This window comes from Orbilia oligospora (genome assembly GCF_000225545.1).
Source record: "Orbilia oligospora ATCC 24927 unplaced genomic scaffold scaffold00079, whole genome shotgun sequence".
NCBI lineage: Eukaryota > Fungi > Ascomycota > Orbiliomycetes > Orbiliales > Orbiliaceae > Orbilia > Orbilia oligospora.
This window is the reverse complement of record NW_011645636.1, coordinates 466,084-482,559: the sequence shown is the minus strand read 5'-3', so window position 1 is coordinate 482,559 and position 16,476 is coordinate 466,084. Positions and strand designations below refer to the sequence as shown.

The 16,476-nt window shown below is 42.1% G+C and overlaps 4 protein-coding genes across 4 annotated transcripts; 2 read left to right on the top strand and 2 right to left on the bottom strand.

The window, feature by feature from the left end:
• Positions 1-4,173: 4,173 nt before the first annotated feature.
• On the top strand, positions 4,174-5,360 carry AOL_s00079g166 (uncharacterized protein; the record flags this gene model as incomplete). The annotated part of the gene is made up of 6 exons (XM_011124041.1): positions 4,174-4,236; positions 4,369-4,427; positions 4,495-4,551; positions 4,653-4,787; positions 4,899-5,264; positions 5,330-5,360. 6 exons carry the CDS (start codon positions 4,174-4,176, stop codon positions 5,358-5,360), a joined length of 711 nt encoding a protein of 236 aa, XP_011122343.1.
• A 4,089-nt stretch (positions 5,361-9,449) lies between these two features.
• AOL_s00079g165 (uncharacterized protein) lies at positions 9,450-10,428 on the bottom strand (the record flags this gene model as incomplete). Its single annotated transcript, XM_011124040.1, has 2 exons — positions 9,450-10,184; positions 10,282-10,428. 2 exons carry the CDS (start codon positions 10,426-10,428, stop codon positions 9,450-9,452), a joined length of 882 nt encoding a protein of 293 aa, XP_011122342.1.
• Positions 10,429-11,675: 1,247 nt separating this feature from the next.
• Positions 11,676-12,905, top strand: AOL_s00079g164 (uncharacterized protein; the record flags this gene model as incomplete). Its single annotated transcript, XM_011124039.1, has 2 exons — positions 11,676-12,221; positions 12,303-12,905. The coding sequence occupies 2 exons, from the start codon at positions 11,676-11,678 to the stop codon at positions 12,903-12,905; spliced, it is 1,149 nt and encodes a 382-aa protein (XP_011122341.1).
• A 473-nt stretch (positions 12,906-13,378) lies between these two features.
• On the bottom strand, positions 13,379-15,184 carry AOL_s00079g163 (uncharacterized protein; the record flags this gene model as incomplete). The annotated part of the gene is made up of 2 exons (XM_011124038.1): positions 13,379-14,700; positions 14,782-15,184. The coding sequence occupies 2 exons, from the start codon at positions 15,182-15,184 to the stop codon at positions 13,379-13,381; spliced, it is 1,725 nt and encodes a 574-aa protein (XP_011122340.1).
• Positions 15,185-16,476: the final 1,292 nt, after the last annotated feature.

Below are 16,476 nucleotides of genomic sequence, written 5' to 3'. Positions count from 1 at the left end.
AGGCGCATGGATGGATATATTAACTAAGTACTTGACAATTACAAGACGATTTACTTTTTGATTCTACTTTTCCCCCCTCTTTCGTGATCCATCTGAGAATGAAAATGATGAATTAAACAAGCATGCTACGAAGTAATTTCTTTTTAAGCAATTGAGTAAAGAGGAAAAAAAGCATCAGGTGAAGAGGAGGGGCATTCGCATTCAAGGAATTCAAAATAGAAAAAAGAGAAGTGGCCAATACCAACAACATTAACAGCATTGTAGATCCTCTGCACTTCACAATGGTATGGATTTACCCAGCTCGCAGCATAGGATGGGACCAATGAAGCTTAGACCCGTGGCGGGGTTATCAAAAAAGTGAGAGAGAGGGAGAGAGAGAAGAGACACTCAATGCATTGCATATCTGATGCGCCGCTTAAGTTGAGGGGAGGGGAGGGGGGTATGGAAGAACATCAGATGAGGAGAGGATGGATGTTCGTGACCCTGTTAGTTACATACATAGGTAGGTACTTAGCTTAGTTGGAGGTAAGGTACCGCATGGGACCATTGCTTTCGAGACCTGGGACTGGGACTGAACTCCCAACTACTTACATACTAGCTAGCTAGGTAGCTAGCTGCATTGCATTGGATGGGAAAGTAGAGTAACTATAACTTGGGTCCTGAATGATTCCGAAACATCCCATTTGATTTCTTCCGAAGTGTAAGTACATGTCCGTAGCAGGCTAAATTCAAAAAGAATGTCCGAAGGAAGTGAATTTTTTTTGATTTTCAGAAAGGGTCACGAGCGTGAGAATTGAAAGCTGAAAAAAAAATGCATACGGGTTTTTCTATCAATCCGACGCATTAGATTGGTCAATTGGTTTCAAAAAGTTCGGAAGAGGCATTGCATTATTGTCACGGGGCATGGTGGACAAACCAGAACGTGAGCTCGAGTTTTTTTGCTTTCGATTTTTATCAAACGAGTCCTTTGGTTTCAATGAGATCATAGCGAAACGTATAGAATAATAAACAGGATCTATAGCTATTCGACCGGCTGAAACCAATCTCGATCTCTCTGATCCGATCCTATGGAATGGGAAGATAGGGATTAAGAAAGATCCTTGTACCGTGGACCTAATAGGATTATCTCCCAGCAAGCCAGCTCCTCGATTACAATTGATCGAGCAAGTAAAGTACGTATTACCCAAAGACAGTTCGTAGCGACAAAGTGCAATTATATGCACGCTTCTTTCTCTCTCTCGACTGCCACGATCATAATCAGAGAATCAAACGGCTATCGTCTTCCGAGGGCGGGAGATTATCACCAGTCTCATTTCTCGTATTCCTGATAACTTGTAACAGAAAGTTGTCTAAAATCACCTTATCACCCTCCCAATATCAACCTACAATCAAAAAACGTGACGGAGAGAGAGAGAGGGGGTGAGCGAGGAGCTTGCATCGTGTAGAATCCAATCCTCAGCAAAAGGATGCAAAGAGACAGAGAGAGAGGGAAAAAAACAGCTGCAGGTTGTGGGGAGCTAGCTATGCTAGCTAGAGCTACCATACTACCATTCGGTTAACCTGGCCTGCAAGACCCGGATTTAGACAAGGGCCCTGTCGGCGGTCCTCTTAAGAACTTCCAAACAGTCTGCATTGCATTGCTGGTTGACGTGTCAAAGGGCCCATGGTGCGCATGCAATCCACAACGATTTTTCCTCATGCATGTAGCCTAATCGGGGCGGAGGTAAGCTTCCATTGGGCAGTTCTGAAGGGCAGCAGCGAGAGAGAGGGAGAGAGGGGAGGGGGGAAAGTATCACAGCACAGTTACGCCCCGATGTGAAAGAGCGGGACGAGGGTTAATCGAGTGTACTTGTAGATGTATGTCAGGGCGAGGCGGTACCGGAATATACTTACCCTTAACCGCATGTATGTACGGTACATTCGGTATAACAGTTAATTGGTGTAAGCGTTTCGTTTCAGAAAGCATCATACAAAGTCCTTTTTTTCTCTCTCGTTTCTTTCCTTTTGATAGAAGCACAGGACGATGTTATGGAATCCCCTAGTCTGGCTATCCGCGGGGAATTTGCCCGAAAAAAACGCCTTTTTTTTTTGTGAGAGTTAGGAAAGTATGGGTAGCACCACGTCAGCAAGTAGCCTCTTGCGACCAATGGGGGTAGCTCTGCTGGGGGGAAGCGTTTTTTTGCTCCCTCGCGGGGGAGGTTTCGCGAAGCTTTGCCTGTTTTTTTCCCCCCTTCGCAGCTTTAAGCTGGCTTGACGTGTGTGGGACTTTGTGAAAATATATTTTCGGTCGAATAGGATTATTTACTGAAAGAAGGGAGTCGGAATTGGAGCATGTCGCTCGCCGGAGCGCTCGAGTATGGCTACCAATGATAATCAATTGCAATCGTTATGGGTAGTCGAGTAGCGGATGAGGGAGGGAAGGAAGGAAGGAGGGAAGGAGGAAGCTATGCAGGCTTCCATCCGCCCATTATCTCGCGATAGTCCGTGACATGCCCGCAGCCGTCGCAGAGATGTATACTTTACAGATGTATCTTCCTTCTACCCTTCTTCTTCTTCAGCTTCAATTTCTTCTCCAGGAAAACACAAAAAAGCAAGGGCAAGTTACTTATTTTCCCATGCAAGTAACTGAAGTTTTTTTTTTTTTTTGCCTCAATCACAAAATTTCGATTCGACCAAAATGACAAGAAAAGAAAAAAGTACTGCGTATTACAATGTTACGACAGCTGCTTCAAGGGTAAGGGTATGTCATATTTCTAGATTTTATATTTTATTTTTATTTCTATTTCATCTTCATTTACCTTTTTCGATGCGCGAAAAAAAAAAACGAGGCTGCTCACGGTTCACAGCCGGCTGGGCGGTTGACATTATGCAAACGCCAATATTAATATTAATGTGATCGATTCGATCGATCTTTTCTCAAATATTGTGACCTCCACAATATAATAGAACGAACTTACCTGGATAAATGGTACTTACATATTTTGGAGGAACTGATCAGAAAGAATAGCTAAGAAAATAAAAAAAAATGTTAAAAGTTAAAAGTTAAATTTTGATATCATCCGTCGGCAACTGGCTTCAAATGGCTCGGGTGCATATAGCTTATGGATCGTATATAAGTATTTTTATAGACTAGTATAAATTAACTAATTGATCAATTGCAATTGAAAGTCTTTGCTTTGCCGGGGAGACAGGAACTGACCAGACTAGGCCAGGCCAGGCCAGCTCTGACTTGTCACGTTTCCCGGCTAACTTGTAACGGCTGCTTCATATTCTGGATCTTTGCGAGGTAGCCTTCCTTGTTAGCGTCCTAAAGTTAGTCCGGAATCGATCGTTATACTCGAGTTCGTTTCGACAGTACAGGAGAATTTGAATTCGAATGATGATTGTAATCGAGATATATTCTCGATATAAATTTTATATGGTAAAACAAGATATATTAAACCCCAGACTGGAGACTAGACTAAAAATGAAATGGAAAAATACACTAGACACCAGTCTAAAAATGCCATGAGGTATGTATGTAATGTCTGTAATGTCTGTAATGTCTGTAATGTCTGTAATGTATGTAATGTACCTGAATGGCAATATATAATACATGTAATGTAATGTAATGTAATTAATGGTGTGGGTGTAGGCAATTAACGGGTTAGCAGGAACACGCCGGACAGCATTCGAGACACACCTCCACCATTAACCATTAACCATTAACGGCCGCCATTCACACACCTGATGAGCTGGCACTGATATAATATCATTCACAACCCTCCGCGCCGGTCCCAGAAAACCACAATGGCTATTCATTCCTCTTCGCATCATCTCTGCTACTACTACTACGGCTACGGCTACAGCTACAGCTACAGTTCTCGGTCTTCTCTGCTCTTGATCTCTGCTATTATCTAATATCGGTGTTCACCGTCGAATATATCCAATCCAGTCTTGATTATCATTACTATTACTATTGCTATTACTACTACTCCGAGCTATTACTATTCCTCCAATTTCCCGACTATAGCTAGCTTGTTACACTTCTTCTCTCTTTATTATTTATCATTTTATTTATTTATTTTATTTTATTTTATTTTTATACATTTCTCCGACAAATCGACAAGCTACCAAGTTCTTCTTTTAAGTACTTTTTACCTGGCAGATAAATTTTAAAAAGCTGGGCTAGCAATGGTTTCCTCACAAGTCAACAACATCGAAGAAAAGGCTGCTGTCCTTGGTAAAGACTGCGAGGTGAGTTGGCTGTTCCGATTCCATCTATTCTATCCTCTCCTTTCCCTTTAAATCTCATGATCATTGCATATACATACCATTCAAGAAGTGTATCATTCTCGAGCTAACCCGTGCCTTTTCTCGTTTGTTCAGTCAATCTTGGACGGTAGAACCACAGAATCGCGTGTGTGCTCAATAGGTGTAACCACAGAGTAAGCACTTCCTTGTAATACCTGCTACCAACCACACCGTACACCATAACTGACCGCTCTTGAATAGAAAATCTGTTACAGTGGACATCGGCACTCGCAAGGTATCGCCACCTGCAGTCAATGAGTATGCAAACCAATATCCATTGCCTTTTTATTTATCTTTTTTGTGAAAAAAAAAAAAAAAAAAAAAAAAAAAATCAATTGGCTAACTGGATCAATTCCCAGCCCAGCAATAACCGAGAACGTGAACCTCTGTCTCTCCCACCCAAAGCAGTCAGGAGACCTTTTCGACTTCATTCATATCCGCTATCAAGATGACGGCAGCCAGGACGAGAAGCAGATGTTTGTCGAGGCGTTCAGGTACATCATATTTCCTCCCAATTAACATCATTTTTACTATTTTATTTTATATTATATTATATATTATCTTATAAAAAATTATACTAACAATTGAATGTCAAAAATCTATAGATCCGCAAAACCAGGCGGCTGGGTAGAAGTCCTCGATAACTCCCGTAACTCCCGTTCTACCCTCCCACCCGGAAAACTCAACTGCACAGGATCAACCTACCCCTCTACTTTCTTCGGCGGCGGCAGCATCCTCGCCTCTTCACGAACTCCCACCGTCGCCTTACGCATAAAGCAACACCTCTTAGATGCTGGCTTCGTCGATGTTGAAGAAAAGACTTGGCAACCCTCCATGACGACTTGGAAGAGACTTAAGGAGTGGGGCAGCTATTTGAGACTTGTCTGCTGTAGTATTTTGACACTGTCTATGCCTTCAGCTAGCCAGCCGGCAGAAGAGAAAGTTGGAGATGCACAGCAGAGTACTCCTACGTATGTTTGGATTGTCAATTGGTTATAGCTGTTGAGTGTTTGTTGGCTAACTTTCGCGGTGATAGATGCTTCGTTATTGGCCGTAAACCTTACTAGAAAAAACACCCCGCCAAATCCAAAAATACGAAACTCCCACCTATGATACCTCTCGCCCTTTTATCTTCCAAATTCTCAAACATCATCATCACATCATCATCACTGAAAGTTATTTGAGCGCCGTTTTATTCTATTTTACGCCTTTTACGCCTTTTTTTTATTATTCACCAATCATTTCACGACCATTGACGAAATTATTACTACTACTATTTTTATCTTTTTTATTCTTTTTTATGATATCCCCGAAATCTAGCGAAAAAATAATGTACAATATTATTCTTGATGCTTTCTTTCTCTCTTCTCAATCAGCTCTTGATACCTCTTTGAATTTTTATTTTTATTATTATTATTGATCTTACAATTTTATTTTTTTTAACGACAGTTCATTTTTTGGCGAGACTTCTTCTATTTCACTTTCAAAGCTCGATTGAAGTTTTCAAGCGATATTGGGTCTTACGGTTTCTTTTTGGTCAACAATCTGACACACGATCTTTGGACTTCACGCTTTCTTTCGGCTTTTTTTCTCTCGAAATACTCGAAATTATTTCTCTACTTTTTTAATTTTCTTTAGAGGGAAGGATGGAGGAGCTGTTAGTTTATTTTTTATATTTCTTCAGAGCTTTCATCATCGAAATATCGAAATCGAGAGGGGAAAAATTACGACCAGGAATCAAAAAGAAGATTGTTGCAATCGGGGAGGGAAGGAATGGAAATACGACGAAAGACTAAGAAGAAGAAGCAGAAGCAGAACAAGAGAAGGAAAGAAGAAGAAGAGGAAAAAGAAGAACAAATCGGAGAGAATCGGTCGATGCAAGTAGAACGTGGGGGTCAGGAAAGACACATCTTTTTTTTATTTTATTTTACGAAACTAAGAACGCTTTGTTATGACGAAACTACTCGAAAATGATTATATGATTTTTGCATGGTGGCTATCTGTTTTACTCTGTCTCTCTTTCCCTCTACCTCCCATTCATCCTCTCGGAACTGCATAAAAAACAAAAACTACGAAAAAAAAGGAAAAAGGAAAAAGACGAATTAAGGATCAACTTCCTATATTTTCTACGGGTACTACCGGTGTAGGTTTCTTTTTTTCTATCTTTCCCTTTCTTCTTATCCTCATTCTTTTACACTATGGCGCTTTTTCTTTCTTTCTTTTTTTAGTATTCCAGTAACGACTTCGTTTACTTAACTTCATGGGCGGCTTCTGTCGATTTTAGCGATACCTCAAGTTTGCTATATTATACTACTTATTTACTTACTTGCGTTAACAAGCAAAAATAAGAATTATTGCAATTCAATTGGGTCGATATGTTTTTTTTAACCGGCAAATTTAATCGAAATCAACTTCTTTCCAATCTTACTTTTTTCAAGAAACTATTACTCGGTTGAAAAGTGGGGGGGAATAAATGCATGAGCCGGAGATTTCCTAATATAAATCCTACCTTCATGCACATCCAGAACCATAACTACCTACTAGCGCGCGGGATACGGAGGGAAAACGTCAACATCATTAACATCGATTCGATGCACAGAGTGGGGAAGACCAGAGGGGGGAAATCTTTCCAAAATTTTGAATGAAAAGGGATCGATCTATGACTATAAACCTTTTCAATTCAATTCAAATGAACGACATACAATCTTCCCCTCTACCATTTACTTTTACAACAAATCTAACACCATATATATAACATCTTCGGCTTTTTAAGACTCCATTCTATACTAACTATCAACCCTTTTTCTTCGGATGATTCCACCACTACTTTTCATGCATAAGATATGCATATATGCTGCTGCTGCTGCTGCTGCTGTTTCCCTGTAGTGTCGACCTCGTATATCACTTTTTTTTTTGTAAGAGGGAAAGTGTACAGGTGATAGTAGACTGCAGTAAGCTAGCTTAGCTAGCTTAGCTAGTCACATAGTAGTTTAGGTAGCTGGACTGCATTGCATCGTACATACATATATACATATGTATGTGTATATGTATGTGTATATGTGTATGTATATGTATATGCATATCGAGGGGAAGTGAGAGTTGACATTCTTTCGTTCTCGTTCTTCTCCGATTTTTTTTTTTTTTTTGATTTTTTCATATAGTCACTATAATAATATATTATAGCATGTTAATCGATATATATCGATAACAATCTTGATCAAATATTAATTGACCATTGATGACAGGAACCCGAATTGACCGTATATCTGAACCTTCCTTTACGCCCCTCGAGTTATTTCTAAAATATACTTTACCTATAAAAGACGGGAGGACTTAAAGCGATCTCATTTCTAAACGTCACTTGGATATATGAATACAATAGGAGGGGAGAGTATAACAACCATCCGCAGCAGGATATCACAAACCACAATACCGAAATTCCCAAGCTCCCCCGTCTGCACTCTACTCCACCTCAATACGAAACCAACCCCACCTCTGCACCAAACTTCATGATCACTATCCCTCCATGGATATCCCCTTTATTATACTAACCGCCTATAAAATAAATAAATCCTCATGCACGTACCACAAAAAACAAAGCACTGACCATCCAGACCAAGTCAAGGGGGGCTCGTCAAGCGCAAGCATATCAAGAATAACAGTCGGGTTTAGTCTACACCCAAGTTATGCATATACATATATGCATGTTACCATAAACATGATCATATGAACATTCACTTTAAGAAGAAAAAAATAACGGATTTAAGCTCCACTTTTGAACTTTCCCTTGTATAAAAAAAGCGGGGAAATGTATTTTTTTTTATCCCCGCCGCTAATACATTCTCAAAGAGAGGGGGGGCGGGTAGTACAATATATCCCATTAATACCTGTTTCTTTCAAAGTATAGACCTTGCTGTACGACATGATAGTAAACTAGGTTAAAGCTGGTTATGATATATACCTTGGATATCGTATACTGTACATACTAATCTTCTACGTTGACAAAATAACGAAGTATCTTAGGAACTAGGCTGCCGGCATTCTATGTGGGTTCGGTCTTTCAAGCAGCTCAGCTAGTCCGGGATACATCCTTAATCAACTAAGAACTGACACTTAGTCAACTTCCTGCCTAATTAACTAGATCAGACACCTTTTTACTAATTCCATACATCCATCTAAAATGCTAGCTGCCCTGGTGTAGGGTTTTCCATACCTTCGATATGAATATCTACATCTATCAAGCATGATATACATACCATTGCACACAATCTATCAATATAATCCGTGTAAACAACCTTCGTGGTATTTTTAAAAATTCAAGCCATTAATTTTAATTTGCAAAGAACCTACAAAAAACTTAGTTATAAACTTAAGAGCTATGATCTATCTGTTAATCCCTATATATAACCATATAAGGTAAGAACCCCAGAAGAAGAAGATTACTTAGTGGACTGGCTAGACGACAAAAATAAAAAAAGTCTAACATCAGACGAAAATACAAATTCCGTCAATCGAAATCCTATCCAATCACGATATATCATTTCATCAACAACATCTACACACTCAAATTGTGTTATTTTTGACTACCCCCTTCCACCTTACCTCTTCCCCACTAAGATTCTTCAACTTCTCACCTTAAGTACACACAGCACAAACTACTCGATTACTTAAGTTCAACAAAGTCATCATATCGAACCCTACTAGACTTCAAACTATAATAAATAAAGAAAAACTCCATAACCACGTGAATTCTTCAAAATGGGTCGTTATATACATTAAGTCTTGAGAAGAAGAAGAAAAGAAAAAAGCATCTCAATCATCCAATCCAACCCAATCGAACCGAAGAATAGAAAAGGAAACAAAAAGGGCTATCATAAAAGAAACGCTCCAGAGCATTATAAGAACTGAATCTTAAGAAAGACAAAAAGGAAGAAGGGAACCAAAAAAAAAAAGCGGAGAAAGAAGATGCACCACATGCACAAAAAAGCCAATGTAAAAGCTCAATAATAATAAAAAAACAGCTAGCAGCCATTTCTTCCATGCATATGTATCTTATACGCTGTATCTTTGTATGCCCCACTTTCACCATAAACCCTCTCTTTACCTCTACCTCTACCTCTACCTCTACCTTCTATTCTAGCTGTATATCTCTTTCCCTACGAAAACCTCGCTTGACCAGTATACCCCGCCCCAGCACCCGGCATCTCCGCCGCACCACTATAATCCCCATGCTGCGAATAATGCGGATCATAAGGCCCAGCAGCCTGACTATTATCCCCCGTAATCTGCGCGTTTTGATACGAAGCTCCATAAGGTCCAGAACTCAACGCACTAACCGTACTAACCCCCGTATTCTGCGGTTGCAAATGCGCCGGTTGAAGATGCGGATCATACGGCGCAGGACTAACCGCAGGTCCACCATACGGTGCAGGACTAACAGCAGGCCCACCATACGGCGCCGGTGTCTCCGAGGGATTAAACCCCATAGGTTGAGGTCCAATACTCGAGTCATACCCTGTCACACCTCCACCACCAAGATATGCGCTATCGACTCCAACTCCCGTTAATGGTTTATGTTGAGCTTCCATCATGGGGACGGCACCCATCATGTTTCTTCCCTTGAAGATGGAAAGACAGACGAGGACTAGCGAAGCCACCCAGGCGAGCCATTCGAAGCAGCTGAATGCTATGGTTGCTTTGATGGAGCCGCAGACGGATTCGGGACAGCTTATGGAGTGGTCGCCGACGTATGCTGCGACGGCTACGAAGCCGGAGAACCAGAAGAGGGTGGCGAGGGATTCGACTGCCAGGAGGATCCATTTGTCGTGGAGACGGGGGAGGAAGCGCGGGGTGACGAGGATGTAGGCGAGGGAGAGCCAGGTCCAGATTACCTTTTTTCCCACATATATCGTTAGTATATCTATTCATAGGTGTATAATAGAAAGAGAGAGAAGGTTAAGTGGAGTGTAAAAGAGGTAAGGGACATACGCAGAAGATGACAAAGTTCATGGAAGACGGCGAGCTGCCGCTTCGGGTGTTATTGAAGGCGGAGATGGCATATGCATCGACGCCGAGGATGATGATAGATAGGACGCCAGCGGCGATGCGAATGCCGAGGATGGGGGAGAAGCCCATGGCGGGATGGATGGATGTATGACGTAGCCGATGCGATGGTTGTAAGTCGATGCTGAGATAGATACCGAATCGAACCGATTTACCCGAGTATTAACTAGTACTATTATATGGTAAAAGGTGGAGAAGTCAAAGTTGGAAGCTGGTTAAGTTGAAGCTGAGGAAGAGAAAAAAGGTCGGAGAGGTTTTTAATAGGAAGGTGTTTTCTAACTGGAAGCAGCTGAGGTATGAGGTATGTAGTTATAGTTACGGAGTAGTTGAGGCTGGTTCTTTTGTATTATGATTTGGAATGTTTATTATCCCACTTTTTCTTATTTTTTTTTTACTCTAGCTTGTTCCCGGGATACGGGATACGGGATTATACACTCCCTTTCAGCGCCACCACAACAACGAAAGGCTCCGAGGTGAATGCCGGTCAGGTTTATTTATAGACTGTTTTTAATATACAAGTCAGGACCTAATCGATAGTCAGTAGCTAACTGACTAACTAAGAGCCAGGAGAGGAGAGGAGTCGTCAGACAATGAGCATGGCAATGCAAGTCAAAAAAGTCATTAAGGATAAACAGGGTTAGTGTCGCCTAGTTACCGTTGGCCCCCGGCGACAGACAAGGCGGGTGGGATGCCGCATCCGGGGGCGTTGCTCTTGGCACTTATGTCGGCGTTATTGTTTGACAGCTGAAATGCGGCAACACACACCGTCAACAATCACACACAAATGCGGCAGAGTCAAATACCCCGTCGAACATTGATCGCAGCTTGGAGGTAGAGAGTAGAATGGAAACAGAAGAACCATCTAGTTGCTAAGGAAGAGTCAAGATCAGATTAGATCAAATCAGATCAAATCGACAGATCAGATAGATTAGATTGAATAGATAAAAGAAGTACTGTGTAGACATCTACTAACATGACACCAGATTACACAGATAGTAACACCAATGCAATGCTGTGAATGAGCTGAATACTCAATTTAAACAGTAAAAAGGCCTTTCATCCACCATCTCCACCATCGTTCCTACCATCTCCAACATCTCCACCTCCATCTTCAGCTTCATCAATTCATCACATCCTCCAACCGCCTATCCCCGGCTAGCGGCGCTCAAACCCCGCCCACCTTCCTTTCTTTCCCTTCCCTTTCCCTCCCTTGCAGCAGCTAGCTAGTGACTATCTTACATGCACATGCATCTCATCCCAAAAGGCCCATAAATCCCTGCCCCAAAAAAATCAAACACAAAAACCCAACAGACGGACAAATGTCTTCCAAACCACAACCACCACTACCAAGTGTACCTTCTTCCTCTTCCTCTTCCTCTGCCGCTTCTTCTTCCCTCCGTCCCCTCAACCCCACAAAACCAATCCCAATCTTCACTCCAGCCCAACGTCTTCCTTCAAAACCATCTTTCCCTATTCCTCCTCCTCCTCTTCCTATTCAAAACTTCTTTAACCATCTAACCTTATCTTCACCATCTATAATACCAAAGGGAGCCGGTCTCCACCACTATCCTCATCAACATCATCAACATCAACATCAACATCAACAACAAAAACCAATCAGCATGCAATCCACCGTTCCAGAACCTCGTACGAACGAGGAACTAACTCCTCTAATCGACGCTCACATTGCAAAAGTCCTTGAAGACCTAAAGGCATCGGAAGAATATACTCCCGAAATCGTCGATGACCTTACAAAGCCCACCGAGAAATTGGCACAAACCATCGATCATACTTTATTAAAACCCGAGGCTACAGAAGACCAAATCAAAGTATTGTGTGAGGAAGCTATAGAGCATGGGTTTAAGGTATTCCCTTCCTTTATAAAAAAAAAGCCACAAAAAAGAAAAAAAAGGATGATATTAATGATAAGTGAAATAATAAAATAGAGCTGCTGCATAAACCCCTCCCACGCCCGTCTAGTCTCCACAACCCTCTCCAACACCCCACAAACAATCGCCTGCTCAGTAATTGGCTTCCCACTAGGCGCAACCTCTACTTCTTCAAAATGCTACGAAGCATCACTAGCAATCCTCGATGGCGCCAAAGAAATAGATATGGTCCTCCCCATCGGTCAATTCCTCCAATCCGACTATTCATACGTCTACAACGATATCTTCTCGGTTGTTCGCGCGGCAAAGGGTATCCCCGTCAAAGTCATCATTGAAACTTCGTTATTGAAAACCCAGGAACAGAAGATTGCGGCGTGTTGGATTGCGGCTGAGGCTGGTGCGGCTTGGGTTAAGACTTCTACGGGGTTCAATGGTGGTGGAGCTACGGTTGAAGATGTTAGATTGATGAGGTTGGCGGTTAAGGACAATGAAGGGGTTAAAGTTAAGGCTTCCGGTGGGGTTAGGAACTTTGAACAGGCGATTGGGATGATTAAGGCTGGTGCTAGTAGGATTGGAACGTCGAATGGTGTTGCTATTATGGGGGGTACTCCTGTGAAGAAGGAGAATAGTGGGGAGGCGAAGAAGGAGGAATCTTATTAGATACCTATGCTTCTTTTTTTTAACACCCTCTTAATATCCTTGCCGGAGATGCTGTACTAACTAGTAAGCTAAGGAATAGACTAATATGAGAGTTGGTTATGGGAAAACTCTTCTAGCTATAATCGATTAATTTGGGAGGATGGATGGGGTGCTTATCTTCCCATATGTACATATAACACTACACAAAACATGGAATACTTTGCCTTCTTACCATTTCACGGAGTTTTTTACTTATTAGTGGTAGAAGGGAAAGGGATTGATAGAAATTGTTTCTAGAATAGACTAAATACAAGAAAGAAAGAAAGAAAGAGAGAACGAAAAACGCCAATAAGAATGCTCGTAATGAATAATGACCAACCGCAATGAACTCCTTTCGTAGATAACTACTTAGTACTTACACATTACACTAATGTGCAAATCCAATGCTCTTGCATGTATAACTCAAGTATGCTATATACCATAGGATATCATGATCATAACCCCTCCTCGACACTCCACGCCCCATCGACCTTCTTAAGAACCTCACAAGCCCAACCAACCACAAACAATCCCGGCGGTCTACTCCCAACCTCCTCTATCGCCGCCACAATATTCTTCAGTGTACTCCTAACCACCCTCTGATCCTCACAACTAGCACGTTCAATAACCGCACACGGAACCTCCTCGGGCCAACCTTTCGTCTTAACCAACCCCTCAACCAAGGAAGCCAACCTATGACAAGCCATCAAAAACACCGTAGTCTGAGATTTTACATAAACCGGTGGATCAGGTGGAACTCCCTTCCTCCCCGTTCCAGTACAAATAAGTATTTGATCCGCCACAGCCCTATGAGTCGATGGAATAGCCGCGTATAAGGGGGCCGATAACGCACTAGTAATCCCCGGCAAAACCTCTATTTTAACCCCCATCTTTTCAAACCATTGGTATTCTTCCGCTCCACGGCCGTAGATGTACGGATCACCTTGTTTTAGTCTTACGACTTTTTGCCCCCTTTGGATTGCTTCCAGACCCTTTTCTAGGAGTTCTAGTTGCGCGGCTTCGGCGTTTCCTGGGAATTTTCTGGCGATGAAGAGGGTGCTCCTGCGGGGGACTAAAGCGAGGATTTGGGAGGGGACGAGTTTATCGGCTAGGATTAGGTCGGCGGAGAGGAGGGCGTCTAAGGAGGCTTTTGTGAGGAGGGAGGGGTTGCCTGGGCCTGAGCCTATTAGGGAGATTGTACCCTTTGGTTTTTCTGTTTCCGTTTCTTGGGTAGAAGAGGTGGGAGGGGTTGAAGTGGAAGTGGAGTATTCGTCGAAGAGGTTGTTTATGTCTTCTTCTGTTAGGTCGACTAGTTTTTGAAGAGGCCAGTATTCGCAGATTTGGGATAACCATCTTATTCTTCTTGATTTTTGGGATTCGAGATCGTCTGGTTGGATTAAGGCGTTAAACGTAGATTTTTGATCCGTACTGTCATCTTCTTCCTCTTCTTCTATCGGTCTCCTTTCTACTACTACTTCAGTAGAGTTGAAAGAAGGAGGAGGAGGAAAAGGAGAAGACTTCTTAAGATCCTCGTCAATAACCCTTCTCCTCAACCCCCCTAATCGCTCACAAGCACCCCCAATCCCCACGGGTAAAGCACTTGCTACGGTTCTTCTCAACCGACTGGCTAGTTTACAACCCATCCCAGAAGTTGTGATACCTATTTGTAACGGACCGTCCGAGTATGTCGATAACAATGTAAAAGTACTGAGTGACGTCGAATCAACCACATTAACTGGGATTCTAAGTCTAGCGCAAGTTTTCGAGATCATCGATGCTGTTATCAACATAAAAAAACATCAGTTATCAATACCAAAATATGGCAGAATATATATATCAATAATTAGTATGAACATACCATCAACCCCCCCAAAACCAGCAGTAACAAAAACCGCATCAACAAAATACTCAACCTCCTCCCTCCCCAAGGTTTTCAAATCCGTAACTTCAAACCCTCGATTCACAAACCCAACTTCTCCATCTTCAATCCTTTTCTTCAATCCCAAATGTACTTCTTCGGAATCTAATGCCTCCGGGAAGATAACTGTGGGTAAAGCACCGACTTCTAATGATCGAGTACATCGGGCGCCGGCTAGAGCGTTACATCCGATGATTAGGTGGATATGACCTTTTGAAGGTGTGGCGGTTAGGAGGGGGGGTGTGTAGGTTGGTGTAGTATTGTTGATGTTAATGTTTGGGGTGGTGGTAGTAGTGGAAGTTGAAGGGAGGATTGTGGCGGATGGGTATTCTGGGGCCGTCATTGTGGGTGGATGAGTGGTAGCCGTAGTAGCCGTAGTACTAGAAGAAGGAGGAGGAGAGGAAGAGGAAACGGGTTTACGATGAGGACAACGGGACATAATGGGCAATTGGAAGGGGGGGGGGCGGTATCGAGGGTGATTATATAGAGAGTCAGTAACTGGCGACAGTTGACAGTCGGGGGGAGTGCGACGATAAACCCTGAGCAGGCCGACAATCGGTATACTAAACAGCTATCAACTATAACTATAGCTAGTACGGAGTATACACAGTAATACCTAGTATCCCCCCGCGGAAACTATTCCCTATGAGTATAGATAGCTATCACATCATCGGACCCTTATGTTAAAAAAAAAAGGGATTCCAGCGACTCCGGCGCTCTCAATTTGTAATGCTTCACCAAAAAAAATTAACATTGATATCGAAGAACTCGAACTAGAACTAGAACTAGAGCTATTACAAGCTTGCCAGGGTGCCTTCCCGTAAGGCGATCCATACAAACCGTTTAATTCTCGATGGTGTCATTGGCGCTATTCCTCTCTCGGAAACCAATCCTAGCGTGGGTGTTTTTTTCCGTACCTAATAAGCTGTTATGTGTATGTAATGTATGTAAGTAGCTTGTGATGGGATGTGCTGCACCATGCATGAATTGGCATCGAATTAAAAACTTAACTAATGGTGGGGGAAGAGTCTTCCGAGGAACTATTCTGCGCTAGTTTGAACCAAACAGGGTTAAAGTGGGATGGATGGATGGATGCCGGATGGGTAATCAGCGGCCGGTGGGGTTTGGTTTGAGTTTGATATCAGAGGATGTCTCAATTGAGATAGTGAAGATAACCATCGATATCGATATCGTACATCTTATGCATCGGTCGGTATCTTTGCCTCTGCGTCATCGCTCTTTTCCATGCAGCTTGTTCCAACCGTTTTTGTCTGAATGATAAAAAATAATTGTATTTTTCTCGAGAAAAAAGGAATATAATAAAACAAAAGAACAATGATGAAAGAAAACTTGGTAATACAATGATATAGATCCGAAGCATAAAAAAACACTTGAATAAAATGACAAAAATGATATGTAAATGAAATGAAATGAATTGATGAAAAGGAGAGCCAATCAATGGGGATGTAGAGAATCGGCGGCACACATGGCATGAATGGATGAACAGATGGATGGTTTTGAGGAATGAATAATACACAAGACGAATGTAAAGAAGGAGAAAAAAGGAGAAAGAAACTGAGATCCCAGGTATCGATATCCAGACAGAAAAGAAAATGAAATAAAGAATCGGAATCA